Raw genomic sequence first — 17,468 nt, forward strand, 5'->3', positions numbered from 1 at the left:
TTCCTGGGGGTTCCAATCAGTTCTTGCTGCTGGCCCAGGAGGCTCTGAGACTGGCCAACAGGTGAGTTGCTCCCACTGTTAGCCAAGAGAGAGGGGAGGAGGACTGAGATCCTGCTCGGTGCCCAGAAGGTCCTTTTTGGAGGGTTCTGTTTGACATCTGCCAGCCCTGGAGCAGGGGAAGATACAACTGCTGGGCTGTCTTTGCTGCCCTATAGACTTATCCTCAGCTGTCTTTGAGGATGTAACTGGATGTGATTTAGAAGCATCTTTGGGATCAGAGTTTTCCCCTTGGATATCCAGTTGGAACAGAGAGCTTGTGCCCTCCCCAATGCTCCTCTCTCCTTGGGAGATGCAGGGGGAACAAGAGAAGTACAGGTCGCCTTTGCAGACATGCTGTGTTTCCCAGGGGGGTGAATCAGTGAAGGCAGCAGTACAGGAAGCTGGTGGAGGAAACCTGGGTGGGAGCCCTTTGTGACAAGCCCCTCTGTGCTCTGCAGGCACACTCAGGCAGCCAATGCCATTGACCAGGCTGCCAGGGCGGCGCAGGAGGATGCACAGGAGGCGCTGGAGCTGCTGCGCGCAGCCGCCGGCGGAGAGGGCACCGAGGGCTCCCTGCCAGGGCTGCCCGGGAGGTGAGCACAGCCTGCCTTGGCCTCTGTGTCTTCTGTGTGCCCCTGGGAGGGAGCAGGGCATGGCCAAGAATCCTGGCCCCTCTTCCCTGCCTCCCCATCTGAGCTGCAGAAATGGGCAGCTGGAGGCAGGGGATTCGCTGGCATGTCAGGGGTGCAGATGGAGGGTCAGCAGCTCTGTGGAGGGTTTGCTTCCCACCTCACAGCCCTCAATGCTCCTGGGGACTGCCTGCAGCTGGGCAAAGCATCACCACATGTGTGAACAGGCTTCCGAGGATGATTTCCACATGTGGTTGAAAGTCTGGGCTGGGTGTAGCCCAAAGGGAGAATTTAAGCCCACGGTGTCTCCTTTGGTCAGACTTGGCCTCTCCAGAGCCCACCACGATGGTGCTGGGACTTTGCACACCATGGATGGGGTGTGAGCAGCAGCCTTGAAGGAAGTTAAGAGGTTAAACAGGGATGTGCAGGAGAAAACATATAGGGGTAGGGCAGGGATCAGCAGAGCCACCATGGAGCCTGTGAGGGTTCAGCTGTATGAAACAACCTCTGATTTTGGAGCAGGAGTAAGGAGCCAGCAGATGCCCTGCTCATTGGAGGGGCTGGGATGCAGGGAATGTTTGTAATGGATGTTTTACATGTGATAAATCTGCGTGGAGCTTTGGGGAATGTGAACGAGTCAATGCAGATGGTGGTATTAATGCTGGGGCGGGAGGCTGGCAGCTTGGCTGGTACCAGGCTCTCCAACCTCACATCTGTACAGGTATGAGGAGCTCAAGTCGCTGGTTGGAGGCCTGAAGGCTGATGCTGATGGAATGGCCTCCAAGGCAGACACGGCTTATCAGGGCAGCCTGGTGCTCCTCAGCTCCCTGTCCCGCCTGACAGAGATGGACATCAGCTCCTTTCAGGTGAGGGCTTCGTGCCTGTCAGGCCAGGAGATGCCCTTTTGCTCTTCCTGATGCCCTCCCTGCTTATCCTACCACCAGCTCAGCCCTTCCCAGGGCTCCATCCCTGTTGGAGAGCCCCTAGATAGGCATCTTCCTACCCTTTTCCCCCTTTGCCTCTGGTTCCTGGTGGGCCCTGGGGAGATGCTGGGGAGCTCACTGTGTCTGTGTTTCAGGAGGAAGCCTCGAGGCTGAAGCAGGACTCGGGTGCCCTGCTGGCCCTGGTGGACACGACCCTGTCCCAGTCCCGAGGCCTGCGGAGCCGCGTGGGGCAGTGGGAGCAGGAGGCCAAGGAGCTGCTGCAGGGCCAGGAGAGCCACAGAGCGGTAAGAGGCTGGCCAGGGCTCATCCCCAGCAGCAGCTGCAGCCTTGGGGGGTGCCTGTGTCCCCAGCATGTCCTTGCCTGGCTGTCAAAGGCAGCTCTGCCTGCCTGGTGCAGGATTGGGCCCTTCCTTGGGACTGCAAACCTCAGTGTGTGCAGGGAGCTGCTGGTGCATGGTCTCACCTGCCTTCTCCTCCATGTAAGGCAGGATGAAGAGCTGCTCCTGCAAAGATTAGAGCTAAGATGACTCGGAATAGGGCTGGAGCTGGTTGAGGAGCACAGGCACAAGCTTCTGATGGCAGATCAGCCTGTGGTAACCTTGATTAAGGGGCAAGAGCAAACATTTGGGAACAGACTCTTGGGTCTCTTCCAGCCCAGCTCCTCCCAGACTGCTCTGGGACTGTGATGCTGCCATACCATGTCCTTCACCTGCCCTTTGTGTCCCTTGGTGCATTGCAGAAGCTGACACAGCTGCTGTCCCGAGCCACCCTTGCCAGGAGCACAGCCCTGCAAGCCATGAGCGCTGGCAATGCCACCTTCTACGAGGTGGAGCAGATCCTCAAGAGCCTCAAGGGTAGCATCCTAGGAACCCTTCCTTTTCCTTTCCATGTGGGATCTCACAGAGGTACTGTGGCTTCATTTCCACATGTGTTTCTTCCAGAGTTCAACCTGCAAGCAGATGACAAGAGGAGGCAAGCCAAAGATGCCATGAGGAGGCTGCCCATTATCAGCAGCATGGTCACCACTGCCAGGGAGAAGACAGACCGAGCCAAAGGGATCGTGGGCAGTGCTGCTTCTGAGTCCAAGGCAGGCAGCAGCGTGGCAGAGGAGGTGAAGGAAATCACCACGGGGATCCAAGAGGTAAGGACAGACCCTGGTGCTATTGCTGGCAGAAAAGTATTTGGAAGGGGAAAAACATGGAAGAAGAGGAGATGGTTAGCAACCTCTTGGTGGACCTGATGGGTTGATTTTTGAGCTGAAGTTTCTCTACAGTGGGTCCTGCAGATACCAGTTTGGCTGTAGGTGATCTCTGCAGACACATTTCTTTCATGAGGATCTCTGGGGCATCTCACTGTAGCCACTTCTCAGTGACCAAGGGGGTTTTTTACTCCTGCAGCCAGAGTCATTGGCAGGCTTGTGATGTCCCAAAATGGTGTTTGTGCGTTCACCTCCCAGATGCGTGTTGTAATTCCCCAGGGATTTGCTGATGTGTGAGGGAGGGATTGAGCCATGAGCATAGAAACATCTCTCTGGAGATGTTGGTGGGAGAACATGAGGACAGCTTGTGATCTTTTGGATCCCTTGTAGAAGGAACCACTTTCTACCAGTTCCCCACTCCAGTGCACCCAGAATGATTTTGGTTGTGTTCTGCCCTCTAAAAGTGCTTTTTCCTAAACACAACACCAGGAGATTGCCCGGCTGAAGGAGGAAGCCAACAAGACAGCTGACGGCGTCCTGGCCCTGGAGAAGGCAGTGGCCACCCTGCAGCTGGAGGCCAAGGAAGTGGATGAAGCATTTGAGAGGAAACTCTCTGAGGCTGAGGCGGATGCTGCTGTGATAGAGAAGGTGGGTCCCCATCTCCCTTGCCTTGTCTCCTCCCCTGTTGATTGTGGGCTTGATTTCACCTTACAGCTCCTGCCTTCCCTCCTCCAGACAGCTCAGGAAGCTCAGAGGGTCCACGACAAGGCTGGCCAGGCAGGGGCAGCTGTGCAGCAGATGCTGAGTGCCCTGGAGGAGCTGCTGCGGCTCATGAGTAGGTTTTGTGATGCCTCTGTGGGGTGTGGATGGAGACAGGTCCCCTCTGGGGTCTAGACAGGGCTTCTGGGAGTTTAGTGGGAAGCTAAATTACGTGATGCCTGTGAACAGGCTGGGCAGCAGGGTGGAGATGAAGTATCTGGGAAGATCTAGTCCTCAGCCTCCATGCGTGCTTTCCCATTCCTTATTTTCCTTCTGTGCCAAAGACCAGCCTGGTGCTGTGGATGAGGATGGCCTGAGGCAGCTTGAGGAGAACTTCAGCAAAGCCCAGAGCAGAAGCCAGCAGCTGAAGGTGGAGATGTCAGAGCTGGAGCAGACGGCTGCCCTGCAGAAGGCCCGGGTGCGTACGCTGGAGAGCAGCATCGATGGCATCCTGGCTGATATTAAGAACCTGGAGGATATCCAGAAGAGTCTTCCTCCAGGCTGCTACAACACAAAAGCCATTGAATTGCCCTGAGCCAGCTCTGGAAAGGCTGCAGCACCTGCCAGGCTGAAGGCAGGAGGGCGTCCCCAAATCTGGCAGAACTGGCTGTGTTTGTTGTGTTAAACTGATCCTTACCCTCAAGATCAGTGTGGCACATGAAGTTCACAGTGTTCTGCTGGCCCTGGAAAGTCCCTAATTTTCCCAAGTGCTCCGTCCCTTGCTCATGGGAGGAAGGAGACTCCTGGTTTGTGAAGGTGCTACTGTCTGAAGAACAGCCTATGCCTACAATATATCTCTGAGTGCAGGGTTAGGTGTCAGCCTTGTGAGTTTGCACAGTTTGGACCCTGAAGCTCATAACTGACAGGTTCCCATCACCTGTGGATGCCCTGTCCTGGTCCAGCTCACACAGAAGGACTGGGGTCTCTGTCCATACTTTTGACACTGCCACCACCTCCTGTTCTCCGTGGGGTTTTCCTCACCTTTGGCAGTGACCGGGAGCAAGCAGCATGAGAGGCTGCTGGGGGAGATGAGCTCTGAGTTGTGGCACTGGTGATGCTTCATGTGGTGTGTCCTCCTGGGCTGGCAGTCCTCCCCTTGCTGGGGGTGGTGCTGGCGTGCTGTGGCTCTTGTACCTGAGAACCCCATCCCATTCTGCTGCAGTGCCTGTAACCTGTTTCCATTCGTTTAAAAATATTGAAGATGTCTTGAATGTGTCTCCACCTCTGGTTTGGTGCTGCCTGTCCTCCCTCCCTCCCTCATGGTGCTGTATGTTTGTCAGAGGCCACCATCACCACTAAGGTAGCTCTCCACAGGGGTTTCCCACTGTTCATCTTAACAGAGCTTGGATGAGGCAAAGACCACAGTGCTCCCTTCACTGCAGCTCTCATGGGGGTGCAGCTGCATTCTGGGGCACTGCACACTGCTCCCACCTTCCTTCAGATGCCATGCAGGGGGAAAATGTTTCAGGGGAAATAGGTGCCACCGGATGCTGGAAGCTGAAGCTCTGCTGAAGCCCTGCCCTGCATGCTGGTGAAAGGAGGTCCCAGATGGAGAAGGACACTGGGGACTCACTCACCCCTCCTTATCTCTCAAGTCTTTGATTAAGTGGTATCTGATAAAGGACCATCCATGCTTTTGCTTCATGGTATACCAAGTATTATGTCTGCTTTACACTCTTATTTAAGTGAGATGTATTTTAGCCCCTGGCATGTGTCCCTTCTCCTGTTGTACAGTGCAGGGACAGCTATTAGGGAACCTGCTTTTCCATTAACTGGCTTTTTTGAAAGGCAGGTGTAGGCACACAGTGTGTGGTGGTTGGGAGTGGGGCTGGCCCAGCCTCATCCCCAGTGGGTGCAGCTGTGAGCAGCAGGTGAGCAGCACTGACAGCAATGAGCCATGGAGTGCCCAGGGGCACTGAGCAACCACCAAAGGGAGCAGAGGGTACACAGGTGCAGTGCATCAACAGGAGGGGATAAAAGATTGGGCTACAGAACAAGAAGGGCAGAAGCTTGAAGTCTTCTGAAATGGTGTTGCTCTGTATGGGTTGAAGCTTTCTGAAATTGCATGGTGATATGCTGTGTGCTGTCGCTGTCTCAGCTGTGACAGGTAAGAGGTCAATAAATGATGAATACTCTTGGCTAGGTCTTGCTAATCACTTTCTTTTTTCAGGCTTCCTCATTTGGGGGGATTTGGCCATGGGTTATCCCAGCAGTGCAGGCATTTGCTCTCTTGTTCTGACTCAGTCTTGGGGCTGTTTTAAAATCACACCAGTAACATCTCTGTTTTGTTTTGTTTATTACATAATTTAAACATTTTGCTGATAAAGTATTTTTTGTCAATGACTGTTTTTTCATATAGCAACAGAAAAAAAGAAAAAAAAACGGCTCCAAAACTTTTGACAAAGGTGAAATTGGTGGCATGGCAATTTCAACCCCTTTCCCTCCCCCCTTTGTTTATTTTCTTTTCCCAAAGACGTTTGAAGTTCATTTCACTTTCAGCAAATTGACTGTTAAAAAGTGGCGGTTCAAAGACCAAAACCCACGAGCTTCTTCCCACGCCTCTCCTGCACCCTGGAAACCCCCATCCTCACCTCCCCAGTGGTCACATGGATCATCATAGATGATTGTTTTCTTCCCATGCCCACCCAAAGACATTTTTCCAAACCAGTCCCAGAGCTGAAGTCCCCATTACAAACCCCCATCCCTCCCCCCATCCTGTGAGTTTTACTGAGCAGGTACATGATGGTAAGAGCAGTAGGACAGAACAAACTCCTCATCCTCACCACAGCTAACTTCACCATCCCAACCACGTGGATCAGGAGGCCATGGCATTCCCAGGTCCCCTTCTGTGTACTGGAGGGAGGATCAGAGATGACTTTTGGACATGACTCTTTCTTTCTTCCCCCCTCTCCATTGTTTAATTTTCTGTCTTTCCTTGGGGAAGACCTGCTGTCTTTGCTCCCACCTCAGAAGTGGTGCTCCCCAGGAGGTTCAGTCCCTCTGTGTGTTTTGGGGGCTGGTTGCCACCACTGGGCTTGGAGCTAAGGAACACAGGGGACATCTGGAAAGGAAGGGAGGCTTCTGTCTGGGATAACTTGTGTGTTGGGGTGGGGAGGGAAGGGAGGCTGACAAACAGAACATAGGAGTACAGCAGGTGGAGAGCAGCCCAGCGAGTGGCTGACACACATTGGGTGGCTCAGGGCACTCACAGGTGTCACTGCCAGGGGACATCAGTGGGGTGGTGGTGGTGGTGATCTGGCTGGAGGCCTCCCTGGAGCAGAGTTCCCCACACTCACCACCTTCTCTGCTTTGGTATCTCCATATCTCCTCACCCTATGGGATACATACTCAACTGCCTGGAGATACCAGAGCTGGCACTGAGGGACTCAGCTGCCAAATTTAGAACAGCTCCCAAACAAACCTCTCCATGCAGAGGGAAATCCCTGACAAGGAAACACCTCTTCTGGCCTTTGGGTGTCACATCACTTCTGTCTTTCTGGGAAGGGCTGTGCCTTCCTGAGAAGTTGTCAACTACTGCTCCTAATATCCTGTCTGCTGCAAGGACCCTATGGCTGTGGCTTTCCTTGTTCGTCCCAAGTGGCTTGCTGTTCCAGGGATGCCAGCAGCATCCAGCAGGTCACCAAATTTAGCACAAAGTCCCACCTTGGGAGCTTGCCTGAGAGCTACTTGTGACCCTTTATGGACTTTCAAGGGACAAAATAAAAGAATTTTCCTGAAAGACCCTGGAGGACTCAGCCACAGGCAGAAGGACTGTACCCAAAGTGACACAAGGTTACAGGGAGCAAAGGGAGAGGAGAAGGTGAGGGCCAGACCTTCCTCATGGCTGTGACCCTCCCCAGGGGCTGTTCAGGGTCCTTGTGCCCTAGGGATGATCAGCAGGACGAGGCCCTGCTCCAGCAATCCTCCTCTCCACAAGACTTCAGTAACTGCTCTGCATTACCTGTCCTGCTTTCACTGTGAGCATCTCCACTAGGATCCATCCCTGGCATCAGGGGGAGTATCACAGGAGCCTGGCTTGTCCCAAGGAATGTGCAAAGTAGCCATGGCTGGTTTGGGAGGGGGAGGTTATCATGCATTTAATGAGCTCTTTGAGGAGAGGCAGAGAGTAGGAGTGGTGGGAGAAGATGGATGGAGCAGAAATGGAGATCTGGAGGGTAGGGGATGGGGATGGACACGGCCAGGTTTGGGGCAAATTCTCACCAGAGGCTTTGGCTCACCACCTGCTTCTTTCTACCCAATTTCTTGGCCCCATAAAAGGCAGATCCCTTTCTAGGTGCTGTGGGATAGAACATCACCCCAACTTCACTTTCCTAGGGAGTGGCTTCAGTTCTTGCAGCTAGGGGAAGGTGAGATGTGACATTCTCTCCATAATGCTTCAGCAGCAGTGCTCACCAAGGCCTCTGCTGCCCTTTAGAAATGCCCTCCCCATGATTTTCAGGGGCAGGAGGAGGATTTTGTTAGCTGGGTTGTCTCATGGCTGGCCTGAGGAGGTTTCCCCTGCTGTGGGGCACTGAGCTGGTTGTGTTACAACTGTCTGCTGCCAGCCAGGGTTTGTTTGGTCGCTGGGCTGAGAGGCCCAAAGGGCTCACACTAAAGTTACTTAATTAAAAAAAAAAAATCCACCCAGATTTATTGAGCTTAGGTTGTGTAAGATGATGCAGAATAGGCAGCCCCTGCTCTGAGCATGCTGGGAAGATGGACTGAGGGGACCATTTCCCAGGGACATGCTGGGAGCACACGGAGCACGTGGCTCCCTGACCAGCCCCTCCTCCCTCCCCATGCACGCAGGGCCGGGCAGTGCCCCAGAGCAAGAGACCAAACCATTCCCTGGACATGGCTGCACAACAGAGTGTTGGTGCTGGGGGTGAGAGGCAGACACGGGCAGGAGGCCATGGGATGGGGAGAGAGATGGAGACATGGATAGAGAGAGAGAGAGGGGGGTGATGCAGAGCTGCAGGCAGGCGGGACACGGGGCTGTCTCGCTGCGAGGGCTCGGGCTCTTAGCCAGAGGCGTTGATGTACAGCTGGCTCTTGAGGATGTAGTCAATGACAGGCTGGCAGAGGTAATCCACAACGTGCCCATCCCCGTGCTGCAGGGCCAGTCTGGGGGTGTGGGGAGAGAAAAAGGTGTCAGAGCCCACTTGGGTGGGTCAGGTGTCCCTGCAAATAGAGAGGCTGGCTGGGGACACCCTGCTCTGTAGTGGGAGTAGCCCTGCTTCACCCACCTGCTTTTGGTGGAGCTGACAACTGACATGGGATGGTTTGAGTCATCCTTCACCACCAGGATGTTGTTCTGCAGGGGAAAGAGGAAAACAGGAGTGGAGGGATGGCTTGAAAGCAGATATCTGCTGCTCCAGCCTCCCCACCTCAATGGCCCATTGCTCATCCCATCCACCATCTGAGAACACCTGACCCAGAGATGCTTTGTGTCCCATGACAAAAGTGTCCCCCTGGGTGAAGAGAGACTGCAAGTCCTCTCTCAGCCTTCCCTGGGCACACGTGCACCCTCTGACTCACTTTGTACTTGCGGAGGATGGAGGAGTGGTTCATGATCCGCTCGGGGTCTGCTCCGTCCCGCGGCACAACCACGATCCCAAACTCCCCGACAATCACCTCCATCTGGGAGCAACACAAAGTGTGGAGAGCTTCATAGCCACCCCATGCCAACCCTGCCACTGTCTGCCAACCCCACCCTGCCCTGAGAAAGCTGGACCACAGTCTGGAGGGAGATGGGGAGTGATTTTGAGGCTTTGTCACCAGCCTCTGGCAGAAACATGGAATTGTGCAGGCAAGTGGTTGACAGTAGATCAAATAAAAGGCAGAGGGTTAAATCCTATCAGTGGATGTTGAGGTCAGGCTTTGAGGAGAACTTGGAGGAGGTGACAGCAGAAGAGGTTGCCCAAGGTGAATGTGATCTCTGCCTGGCTGGAAGGGTTCATGAGCAGGATGGATGTATTGGTCCTGACAGAGGTTTGGGAGGATTGTTCTTCCAAGCTTGTTTGGTCAAATTTGCTGCTGCATGAGGAGCACTCATAGCGCTCACACTTCTCTCAGATGAGACAAATCAGGCTCATCCAAAAGAGCTTGGGGTCAGCAAATTCAGGCAGCAGGAGTCTATGAGGAGGTGCTGCTGCAGAAAGCATCTTCTGCCTGTGCTTTGATGACATTTCTACATCCTTTGTGCTGGGCTCAGGGCTTGGCTCAGCTCATTTCAGTTTTTCCAGCCCTTCAAAGGAGATGCCTGCTGCCCAAATGCTTTAAAAAGGACTGAAGATGTGGTAACTGATTTTTGAAGGCTGAGAAGTTCAAGGAGGGAGGTTTGTGTTGACTGCCTGATTTCAGGGAGGAGCTGGTTGGAGCCCTCACAGCCAGCATGGCTCCAACCAGGAGCAGCAGGTGGGGCAGCAGCCCAGCCCCTCCCCAGGGCTGGTGTTCTCCCATGAAAATACAGCTTCTTCCAGCAAGGACCAACACTGAAACATGTTGATTTGGCTCTAAATGTGTTTAATTCCTAACGTCTGAACCACTCCTGTAAATACCTTATTTCCTACCTGCACACCTCACTCTGCTGGGATTGGCAGATACTGGCTTGATAATGGCTCCTTCCAAGGGACAAGGAGCGGGAGCACAGCCTTTGGAAAAGCCTTGGGATGGGCTAACCCTCCACCCCAGGTGATGTCCTCTGCATTAACAGGGTGCAGGGCGTGGGGCCATGGAAGCCCTGTGGAAATGTGTAGGGGAGATGACAGTCAGGGTTGGGATGGAGGAGGCAGCGGAGATGGTGGGCACAGCTCCTGTCATCCCAAGGGACCTAGTGGCTCCCAGGAGCCCTGGCTGTGGGAAGCAGAGGAGGAGGAGCTTGGAGGGGTGCCGGGCAGTGGTGACTCACATCTGCCTCGTTCCAGAGGCCAGGGATGCAGAAGGACTCCAGCAGGTCGCTGCCACAGAGCAGCAAGATGCGAAGCTCTGGAAAAGAGAGGAGAGAAGCCCAGAGGTGGGAGCACAGGGGGCTGAGAAGGAACCACCTCCCCCCCCACTCAGCTTTGAGGGTTGGCTTTGCAGCTCAGCAAGAAAATTGTGCTGTGGGAAATCTTCTGTTCTGACAGGCCCATAAAGATTAATTTATTTGCACAACTGCCCGATAAAAACCATAACTCCCCTCCCCCAGAGGGATGAGAAGAGGTGGCTACATGGGAAAATGCCTCCCTGTTTGGCATTCCCAGGTGGCCAAAGCTCTGCATGGTGCCAGTGCTAGGATGGATGTAGTCCCAGGCTGTGTGTGAAAAGGGTCACAAAACTCCCCGTGCACAGCTCTGGGTGATGTCTGGTGGGGCTAAAACCCCTAAAGGTCTTTAGAGCAAGAGGCACCGTGGCTGGTCAGGCAGCCAAAATCTCTCCTGCTGCTGTGTGAGCCTCTGCAGGGCTGTGGGCATGGGGTGACACCACTGTGGGAGGCCAAGTTTGATGGCACTTGAGGGGACTCTCAGGACAGGGTGCCATGGCAGTTCTGTGCCAGTGCTGGGAGCTGTGTCCCCAGCACTCCCTTATTTCAGGCTGCTGTCTGTCATGGGACAAGGCCCAGCCCAGTTGGAGCTGTTTCTGTTGCATTCCTGAGCCCCAGTAGCTGGCACCAAGGTGAGATGGTGCTGTGTCTGCCAGAGCTGCCATGCAGATGCTCCCAAGCCATGCAGCACTCGCCCAGGAGTGGGAGCAAGGTGGGGAGGGGCTGTGTACTTACCAATCTCCTCGTATCTCATCACTGTCCCCAGGTTGGCATTTTCATCTGAGAAAGGGCAGCAAAAGAGAGGTGCTGGTGCCCAGCCTGGAAGAGGGGTTGGGAGGAAGGGTGGGGAGGAGGTCTCTAGAGGAGATGCTGGACCTTTCCTCTACGTACCCACAAAGGTGAAGCGCTCCATGGGCGGGCGAACACAGCAAATCCGGCTCAGGCTTTCTCCCACCTTCCCCAAGATCTTTGCTAAAGGGCAAGAAGGAAAATTAATGGGAGAGAGGCTGTGCCATTAACCTGTCCACATGCTTCAGCCACCCTGGTTCTGCAAAATGCTCCTGTGCCTGGCTGTGCAACTACTCCCAGCATCTCCCAACACCTCCTCTCATGGTCTTAACTCCCAAGAGTGCTCCACTGTGCCTTGAAGGGATCAGCTAGGCAGCTAAAATCATGAAGAAAATCATAAGATGTCCATTTTAATGGGATTTAAGTAATGTTCCCTCTTCTCAGCGAATATCTTTATGGTGCACATCCCTCTGACTTGTAGGGAATCCCACTACATCACTTCTCCTGCCAGTCCATCCCTTGGTACCAGGTAGCCATTCCTTTTGTTGGTCTCACTGCCTAGACATCATCCAGCTGAAGCCCAAGGAGATTTCGCAGACATTTTGAGCTGTTCTTGGCTTCTGCCCTTGCTGTGCTGGAAGCTGACTCCTGCATCACACTCCTGCCCCACCCTGGACTTGCTGCACCAAGACTGATGAGACACCTGTCCAAAATCAAGGTGATGGAGCACTGGTCTAATATTTGTCAGCCCTGGCTGGGAGGTGTGGGTAAGCAGCCACCCCTCTGTGCCCTGTGCCACCCCCACCCACCTGCGGTGGGCTTGCTGGAGACGCTGTTGTTGTTCTGGTAGATGTTCTGCGAGGACTCGTTCTGGGGCTGCCCGATCACAGGGGTGATGGAGGGCGTGTTGACATTGGACAGGATGCAGCCAGTCACTCTCTGCAATCAGGGAAGGATGTAGTTGGAACAGTGTTTTCACCCCAGCAACCTCACAGAACCTTTCTGATCCTGTAACAAGCTTCTCACCCCTGGTTCAAGGTTACCTTTGGTGACAAGTACACCCCAGCTCACTTTAGGGTGCCCAGTCCCATCTGACCTCACCAAATGGGCCTGGGGCTATCAGGACCCTGTTGATAATGACTTGTGTTTAAGGTGGTATCAGGTTTTTTGTGTGGGCTAGCAAGGAGCATACATGTCCTCTTCTGCTCCACCCATCCCTGCAGGAAAAGGAAGGTATCACCAGCAACTCCCTGGCTTCAGCACCACAGTGCCTGGATGCACAAGGCATCCTGCTGGGCTGGCTAATGGCACCCGTGTGCCTCCTGGATGGGCTGTCTGTGAGCTTGTACAATGCTCTTTCATCCATTTCCTGTCTTTGGTTTTCTTCCTATATCTGAGTGTACCAACAGCTCTGCTACCCCTGTCACCCAAGGGCAGCCACGTTCCTCCTTGGCTTTCAGGACTGCCTGGAACTTTTCCTCCTGGGGCTGTGCTCCCTGGGGAATTTCCAGATGCTGAATTTTCCTGTCAGATCTCTCTCTCAGGTTCATAGAGTCATTCTGGCTCAGCTGGTGAGCAGGGAGGCCCCTCCACCCCTCCCTCCCTCAGGGAGGGGGACACAGAGTGTCACTAATGATGTGGTTTATGCCCACCCCTGCTTTAGGTCTGCCTTAAGCCCTGCTGCCCTCCTGGTGTTGCTGGGTCCAGGATGGCTGCTGGCTCCAGCTGGAGGGCTCCATTTCCTCCTGCCATCAGGGCCCAGACCTCAGAGCAGCTGTGACAAGGTCTCCCCCAGGTCAGGATCTCGCTGTGTTCCTGCAAGGCTTCTCACTGTCAATCTCTGCTGTGTTTCCTCTCACTGTCAATCTCTGATGTGTTTTGACTGTTGATGGCCATGAGCTGGGGAAGGGCACCCCCACCCCTGCACTGTCCCCATGCCCTCACCCTGGTGCACCCATGGCTGCCTCACCTTCATCAGGTCACGGTGGTGCTCCAGCACGCTGCAGGTGGTCTGCCAGGTGTCCTGGTAGCACTCCCAGGGGTCCACCCTGCCAGAAGCACAGTGAGGCAACAGTGCTGCTCATGGCCTCTGCCCGGACCTCCTGCCCATGGCCACCTCCTCCCAACTGGGTACTCAGCACTGCCATGAGCAGCCATCCTCGATCCCTCAGCCCTGGCATGGACCATGTCCTTCCTCCAGCCCTTCTGCACAGTGATCCCTAACAGCTCTGGAGAGCTGAACGTGTACCTGGTCATCTTTCCCTGCTTGGTACCCAACTAACCAGCTTTTTTGGGTTGGATGTGGCTATGTGTGTCATAAAACTCTTTCTGAGGGCAGCCCGTGATGCTTCTGGTGTCACTTCAACCACCAGATGCCACATGGCAGTGCTGGGAAGGTGAAGTCTGCAGGCTGGTGCTACATGTGTGGACAGGGGAGGTGCCACAGCACAAGGCTGGAGTGAACTGAGTGACTTTGGGTATCACCCAGACACCTCAGGCTCAGTGAGGGGCTTGAATGACTCCCCAGATTCTGAAGGGTAGTGTAACCCTCCTCATCTGTTCTCTGCTGGACTGGGAGGGGAAGGTCTCTAATTTTTAGTCAAGCTTGAGCTGGGAGAAAATTCATCCTGGAGCTCTGCCAGCTGGTGGCATCTCCAGGGTGCATGCAGGACTCTGTGCCCACGGTGCAGGGAAGGGGCAGGGGCTGTGGTGCTATGGCAGCTGTGCCACCCACCTGATCCAGTCGGAGGACTGCACGGCCAGCTGGCACATGGTCAGGCGGTGCCGGCTGGAGACCAGCCCCTGCACGAGAAGGGGAAGGAAGAACACTCATGAAGCTTCTGCTCTGGCCAGCCTGGGCTTGCAAACCCTTCTGGGGCAGAACATCAGGCTCACTCGTGTGGGACAGGCCAGAAGGATTCCTTCCTGCCCACAGAAGTTTATTTAAGCTCCTGTTTGCTGGAGGGGAGGAGTCTCTGTGGGGCTCAGCCCTGGCTATGTGCTGGGGGGGTGAGATTTGCTCAGCAGCACTACTCCCAGACCTGGGCTCCAACGGGGCCAGCCTGAGGGGGTGGTTCTTGATGAAATTCCTCCAGCTTTCAGGAGACAAGTGAGCTCAGCACTCCTAATTTCACAAGTGCTTCTAAAGGTCACTCATTTGCATAATTTTTCTATTCCCCCCCCCCAAAAAAAAACAAACCCCAAACATTTTGCTTTGAAATAATTAAAACTAAAAAACTCCCACCAACCCCCACTTAAGGCATCACCACCATGACTGTTTTGGATGGGAGTGTTTCTCTTTGCTCTGTAGTACTTTGGCTCATTTTAGGGTCTCACTGTAGTTTTTATCTAAACAATGAGAGGTTTCATCCTTGCCCTTCTCTCTGAGACTTTCCCAAGGTCAGGAGCTTCCCCAGGCAGAAGAGGGCCTTGAAGGGACCATGGGTCAGGCAGTGCTGCCCAGTGCTCAGCCCTGATTTTGGAGGCAGAGAGGAACTGGGGCCAGCTCACCGTTTTCCCGTAGGAGTCGTGCACGGGCGAGACGATGCCGCCGATGACGATGAAGCGTCCGGTCTTGTGCAGGTAATCCCGGGCTCGCTCTGGAGGGGGCACAAGGAAAAGGGTGGAGGGGGTTTAGCAGGACCCACTGAGCCCTGCAACACCATGGCAGCCATGGCCCAGCCAGTCCCTCCATCCCTCCCATGTGCTCCCTCCCATCCCACCATGTGCCGCCCATGTCCCAGCTATGCCAAGAGGTATTCAGTTTCAGGCTGGTGTTTCCTAAAGGTGGCATTTGAGGATAAAAGTGCAAATTGCCAAACCCACCTGGTCTCCTACATATCTACCCCAGCTATTGAGACAGTAGCAAGGGAAAAGAAGATAAGGAAGGTAAGAGCAAAAAGGCAGATTGATGAGCCATTAGAAAGTTAATTTTTTCTTCAAGATCTATAAACTATTTTGGATTTGCAAATAAAAGGAGCATTTCTGAAATGGAGGTGGTGATTTCAGGATTCACCAGCCATCCCAAGATGTCACTGTGCATCACATCCTTCAGACACTGAACTCAGTGTCTGGCACTGCGCTGGGGGATGGTGAGAGGTCCTTCCTGAAGGGTGGGTGTTCCCAGTGGGGCAGGGGCTGCCACATCCCTGGAAGTGTCCAAGGCCAGGTTGGATGGGGCTTGAAGAAACCTGGGTTAGTGGAACGTGTCAGGGGCTGGAATGGGATAAGTTAGAGTCCCTTTCAACCCAAACCATTCCAGGATTCTAAGTCACTTGGGCAATTTTTTTCATCTGAATTTTGAAATTTCTGCTAGGGAATTTTATTCAGTTACTGTCAGTTAAAAGTAAATTAAGGAAATATAATTGCCATGGACCATTTTCCCCCCTCGAGGGCATTGAGCAGCCTCAAGCCTCTGTGACAGCCTGTGGGAAATTTGCCAGCCTTAATATAGCCTCTTCCTCAGACTCACCTGAAATCCTCACTCTGGCTGCCTTCCCAGCTCCTGTGCCTTGGACACATCAGCCTCCAGAGAGGGAAAAGTGGGCTTAAAACATTTGATTGGTGCAGGGAGTAAAATGTGATGCACCAAAATTATCCTTCCTGCCCTCAAAATCCCATGAGAGCACATGCAGCAAAACACAGTGTGCTTGGGTTTGGTTTTTTTGTACAGGTAGGGAGAAGTGAAGATTGATGGTTCAGCATTTACCTTTTTATCATAATGCAAATTAAAATGCAAATGGAAAGAAAAAGGAAATTCCCTAACAAAAAAGATGCCGTTGAGTTTTAAATGAACACATCCTTTCATTATTTCCTGATTTGTCCTGACTTGATTTTCCTTGCCAAAGGAAGATTAAAAACACTGATCTGTCCCTCTTATGTATGACCCCTTTATAAAGTTCATCTTTCAGAGGAGCTGAACTCTTTGCATGTAAACTCTGCTTCAAGCTCTCCAGGGTGGCTGATGGTATTAATTTGCCTTGAGTTCTTGGTGGCAAAAGCCAAAGGTTTTCCCTGGTTTACCAATATCTCAAGGTCTGTATTTAAACAGCCTGGCACCCTCTACACATCTTCAGGCAACGTGACCCAGGCTGCTGGCACGGCCTCTCAGCTCCAGCTTGCAGCTCACACCACACATCCACCACCACCTTCTGCCTGAACAGAACATTTCTTCTGCAGAAAACAGGCACTGGAACAGGATTCCCAGAGAAGTTTTGGATATCTCATCCTTGGAAGTGTCCAAGGCCAGGTAAGCAGGGGTTTGTAGCAATCTGCTCTAGTGAAAGGTGTCACTGAGGGGTTGCTGGTGGCCTTGCAGCACTCAGGGAGGGCTCTGCTGCTGGCAGGAGAGGGGTGCTGCTGCTCTGTATTGCCAGCAAAACTGCTCATTTGGGTTTTAACCTGCACAATCTGTAAAAATGAGGCTGCTTTCTAAGCTGGGATCTGCATTTCCAAGAGCTTGTTGTCTTCCTCAGAAACACCACATATAATTTAAATATGCAGGGGAAATATTTGGGCAAATGTGGGCTAAGAAGCAGCAGTACAGTGTAGAGAATGGGAACACCTGCCTTCTGGTTCTCTCTTGCCCATAACTTTCCATTCCTCTTGTCCTCTGTCACAGCTTCCCATCCCTTTCCCAGCCCATTTCTTGCCTGTTGAATACCTGTGATGTCCAGAGATTACACCAGACCACAGAAAACCCCCTCCAGTATTTTCATTTTCTACGAGCACTTTATATCCTGCCACACCAATGCAAGGATGTCAGCTTGTAAATGCAGAGCTCATTCCTTGTCTGGAGTAAATTGTAATGCTCCAGGCAGCCTCCATGGCTTTCAAACATTGTTGACATAAATAAACTCGGGGTGGTGGCTCTGCCAAGACATGCATTAGCCCCCTGGCAGGCTCCTTGTGGCATGGGAGGCTTTCAGCCATGGCTCTGTGCCTGGCAGCTGCTGGATGAGCACAGCCTTGCTGTGCTGGGCAGGGAAGGGACAGGGGTGACACTTTCCTGCTTTCCCAGCCCAGCTTTGCTCGCCTGCCCTGCAAATGCACTTCAAGTATTTTCATCTCTGCTGCTTTCCTGAGAG

The 17,468-nt window shown here is 53.4% G+C and overlaps 2 protein-coding genes across 2 annotated transcripts in view; one reads left to right on the forward strand and one right to left on the reverse strand.

The window, feature by feature from the left end:
- LAMC2 (laminin subunit gamma 2) overlaps window positions 1–4,104 on the forward strand; it is a 14,195-nt gene extending 10,091 nt beyond the window's left edge. The window contains exons 15-23 of the mRNA XM_014308097.1: window positions 1–61; window positions 498–632; window positions 1,390–1,534; window positions 1,747–1,896; window positions 2,352–2,466; window positions 2,554–2,753; window positions 3,300–3,458; window positions 3,546–3,645; window positions 3,854–4,104. The exon at window positions 1–61 is cut by the window's left edge and continues 22 nt beyond it. Of these exons, the coding sequence (XP_014163572.1) occupies window positions 1–61; window positions 498–632; window positions 1,390–1,534; window positions 1,747–1,896; window positions 2,352–2,466; window positions 2,554–2,753; window positions 3,300–3,458; window positions 3,546–3,645; window positions 3,854–4,104 (1,316 nt within the window). The remainder of the gene's footprint in view (window positions 62–497; window positions 633–1,389; window positions 1,535–1,746; window positions 1,897–2,351; window positions 2,467–2,553; window positions 2,754–3,299; window positions 3,459–3,545; window positions 3,646–3,853) is intronic.
- A 1,744-nt stretch (window positions 4,105–5,848) lies between these two features.
- NMNAT2 (nicotinamide nucleotide adenylyltransferase 2) overlaps window positions 5,849–17,468 on the reverse strand; it is a 23,618-nt gene continuing 11,998 nt past the window's right edge. Inside the window, exons 3-12 of the mRNA XM_014308098.2 lie at window positions 14,893–14,981; window positions 14,117–14,184; window positions 13,352–13,430; window positions 12,192–12,321; window positions 11,485–11,565; window positions 11,329–11,373; window positions 10,480–10,556; window positions 9,108–9,209; window positions 8,816–8,883; window positions 5,849–8,693 (exon numbers count right to left, since the gene is read on the reverse strand). Of these exons, the coding sequence (XP_014163573.1) occupies window positions 8,591–8,693; window positions 8,816–8,883; window positions 9,108–9,209; window positions 10,480–10,556; window positions 11,329–11,373; window positions 11,485–11,565; window positions 12,192–12,321; window positions 13,352–13,430; window positions 14,117–14,184; window positions 14,893–14,981 (842 nt within the window). The 3' untranslated portion in view covers window positions 5,849–8,590. The remainder of the gene's footprint in view (window positions 8,694–8,815; window positions 8,884–9,107; window positions 9,210–10,479; window positions 10,557–11,328; window positions 11,374–11,484; window positions 11,566–12,191; window positions 12,322–13,351; window positions 13,431–14,116; window positions 14,185–14,892; window positions 14,982–17,468) is intronic.

Source organism: Geospiza fortis, unplaced genomic scaffold, assembly GCF_000277835.1.
Source record: "Geospiza fortis unplaced genomic scaffold, GeoFor_1.0 scaffold229, whole genome shotgun sequence".
NCBI lineage: Eukaryota > Metazoa > Chordata > Aves > Passeriformes > Thraupidae > Geospiza > Geospiza fortis.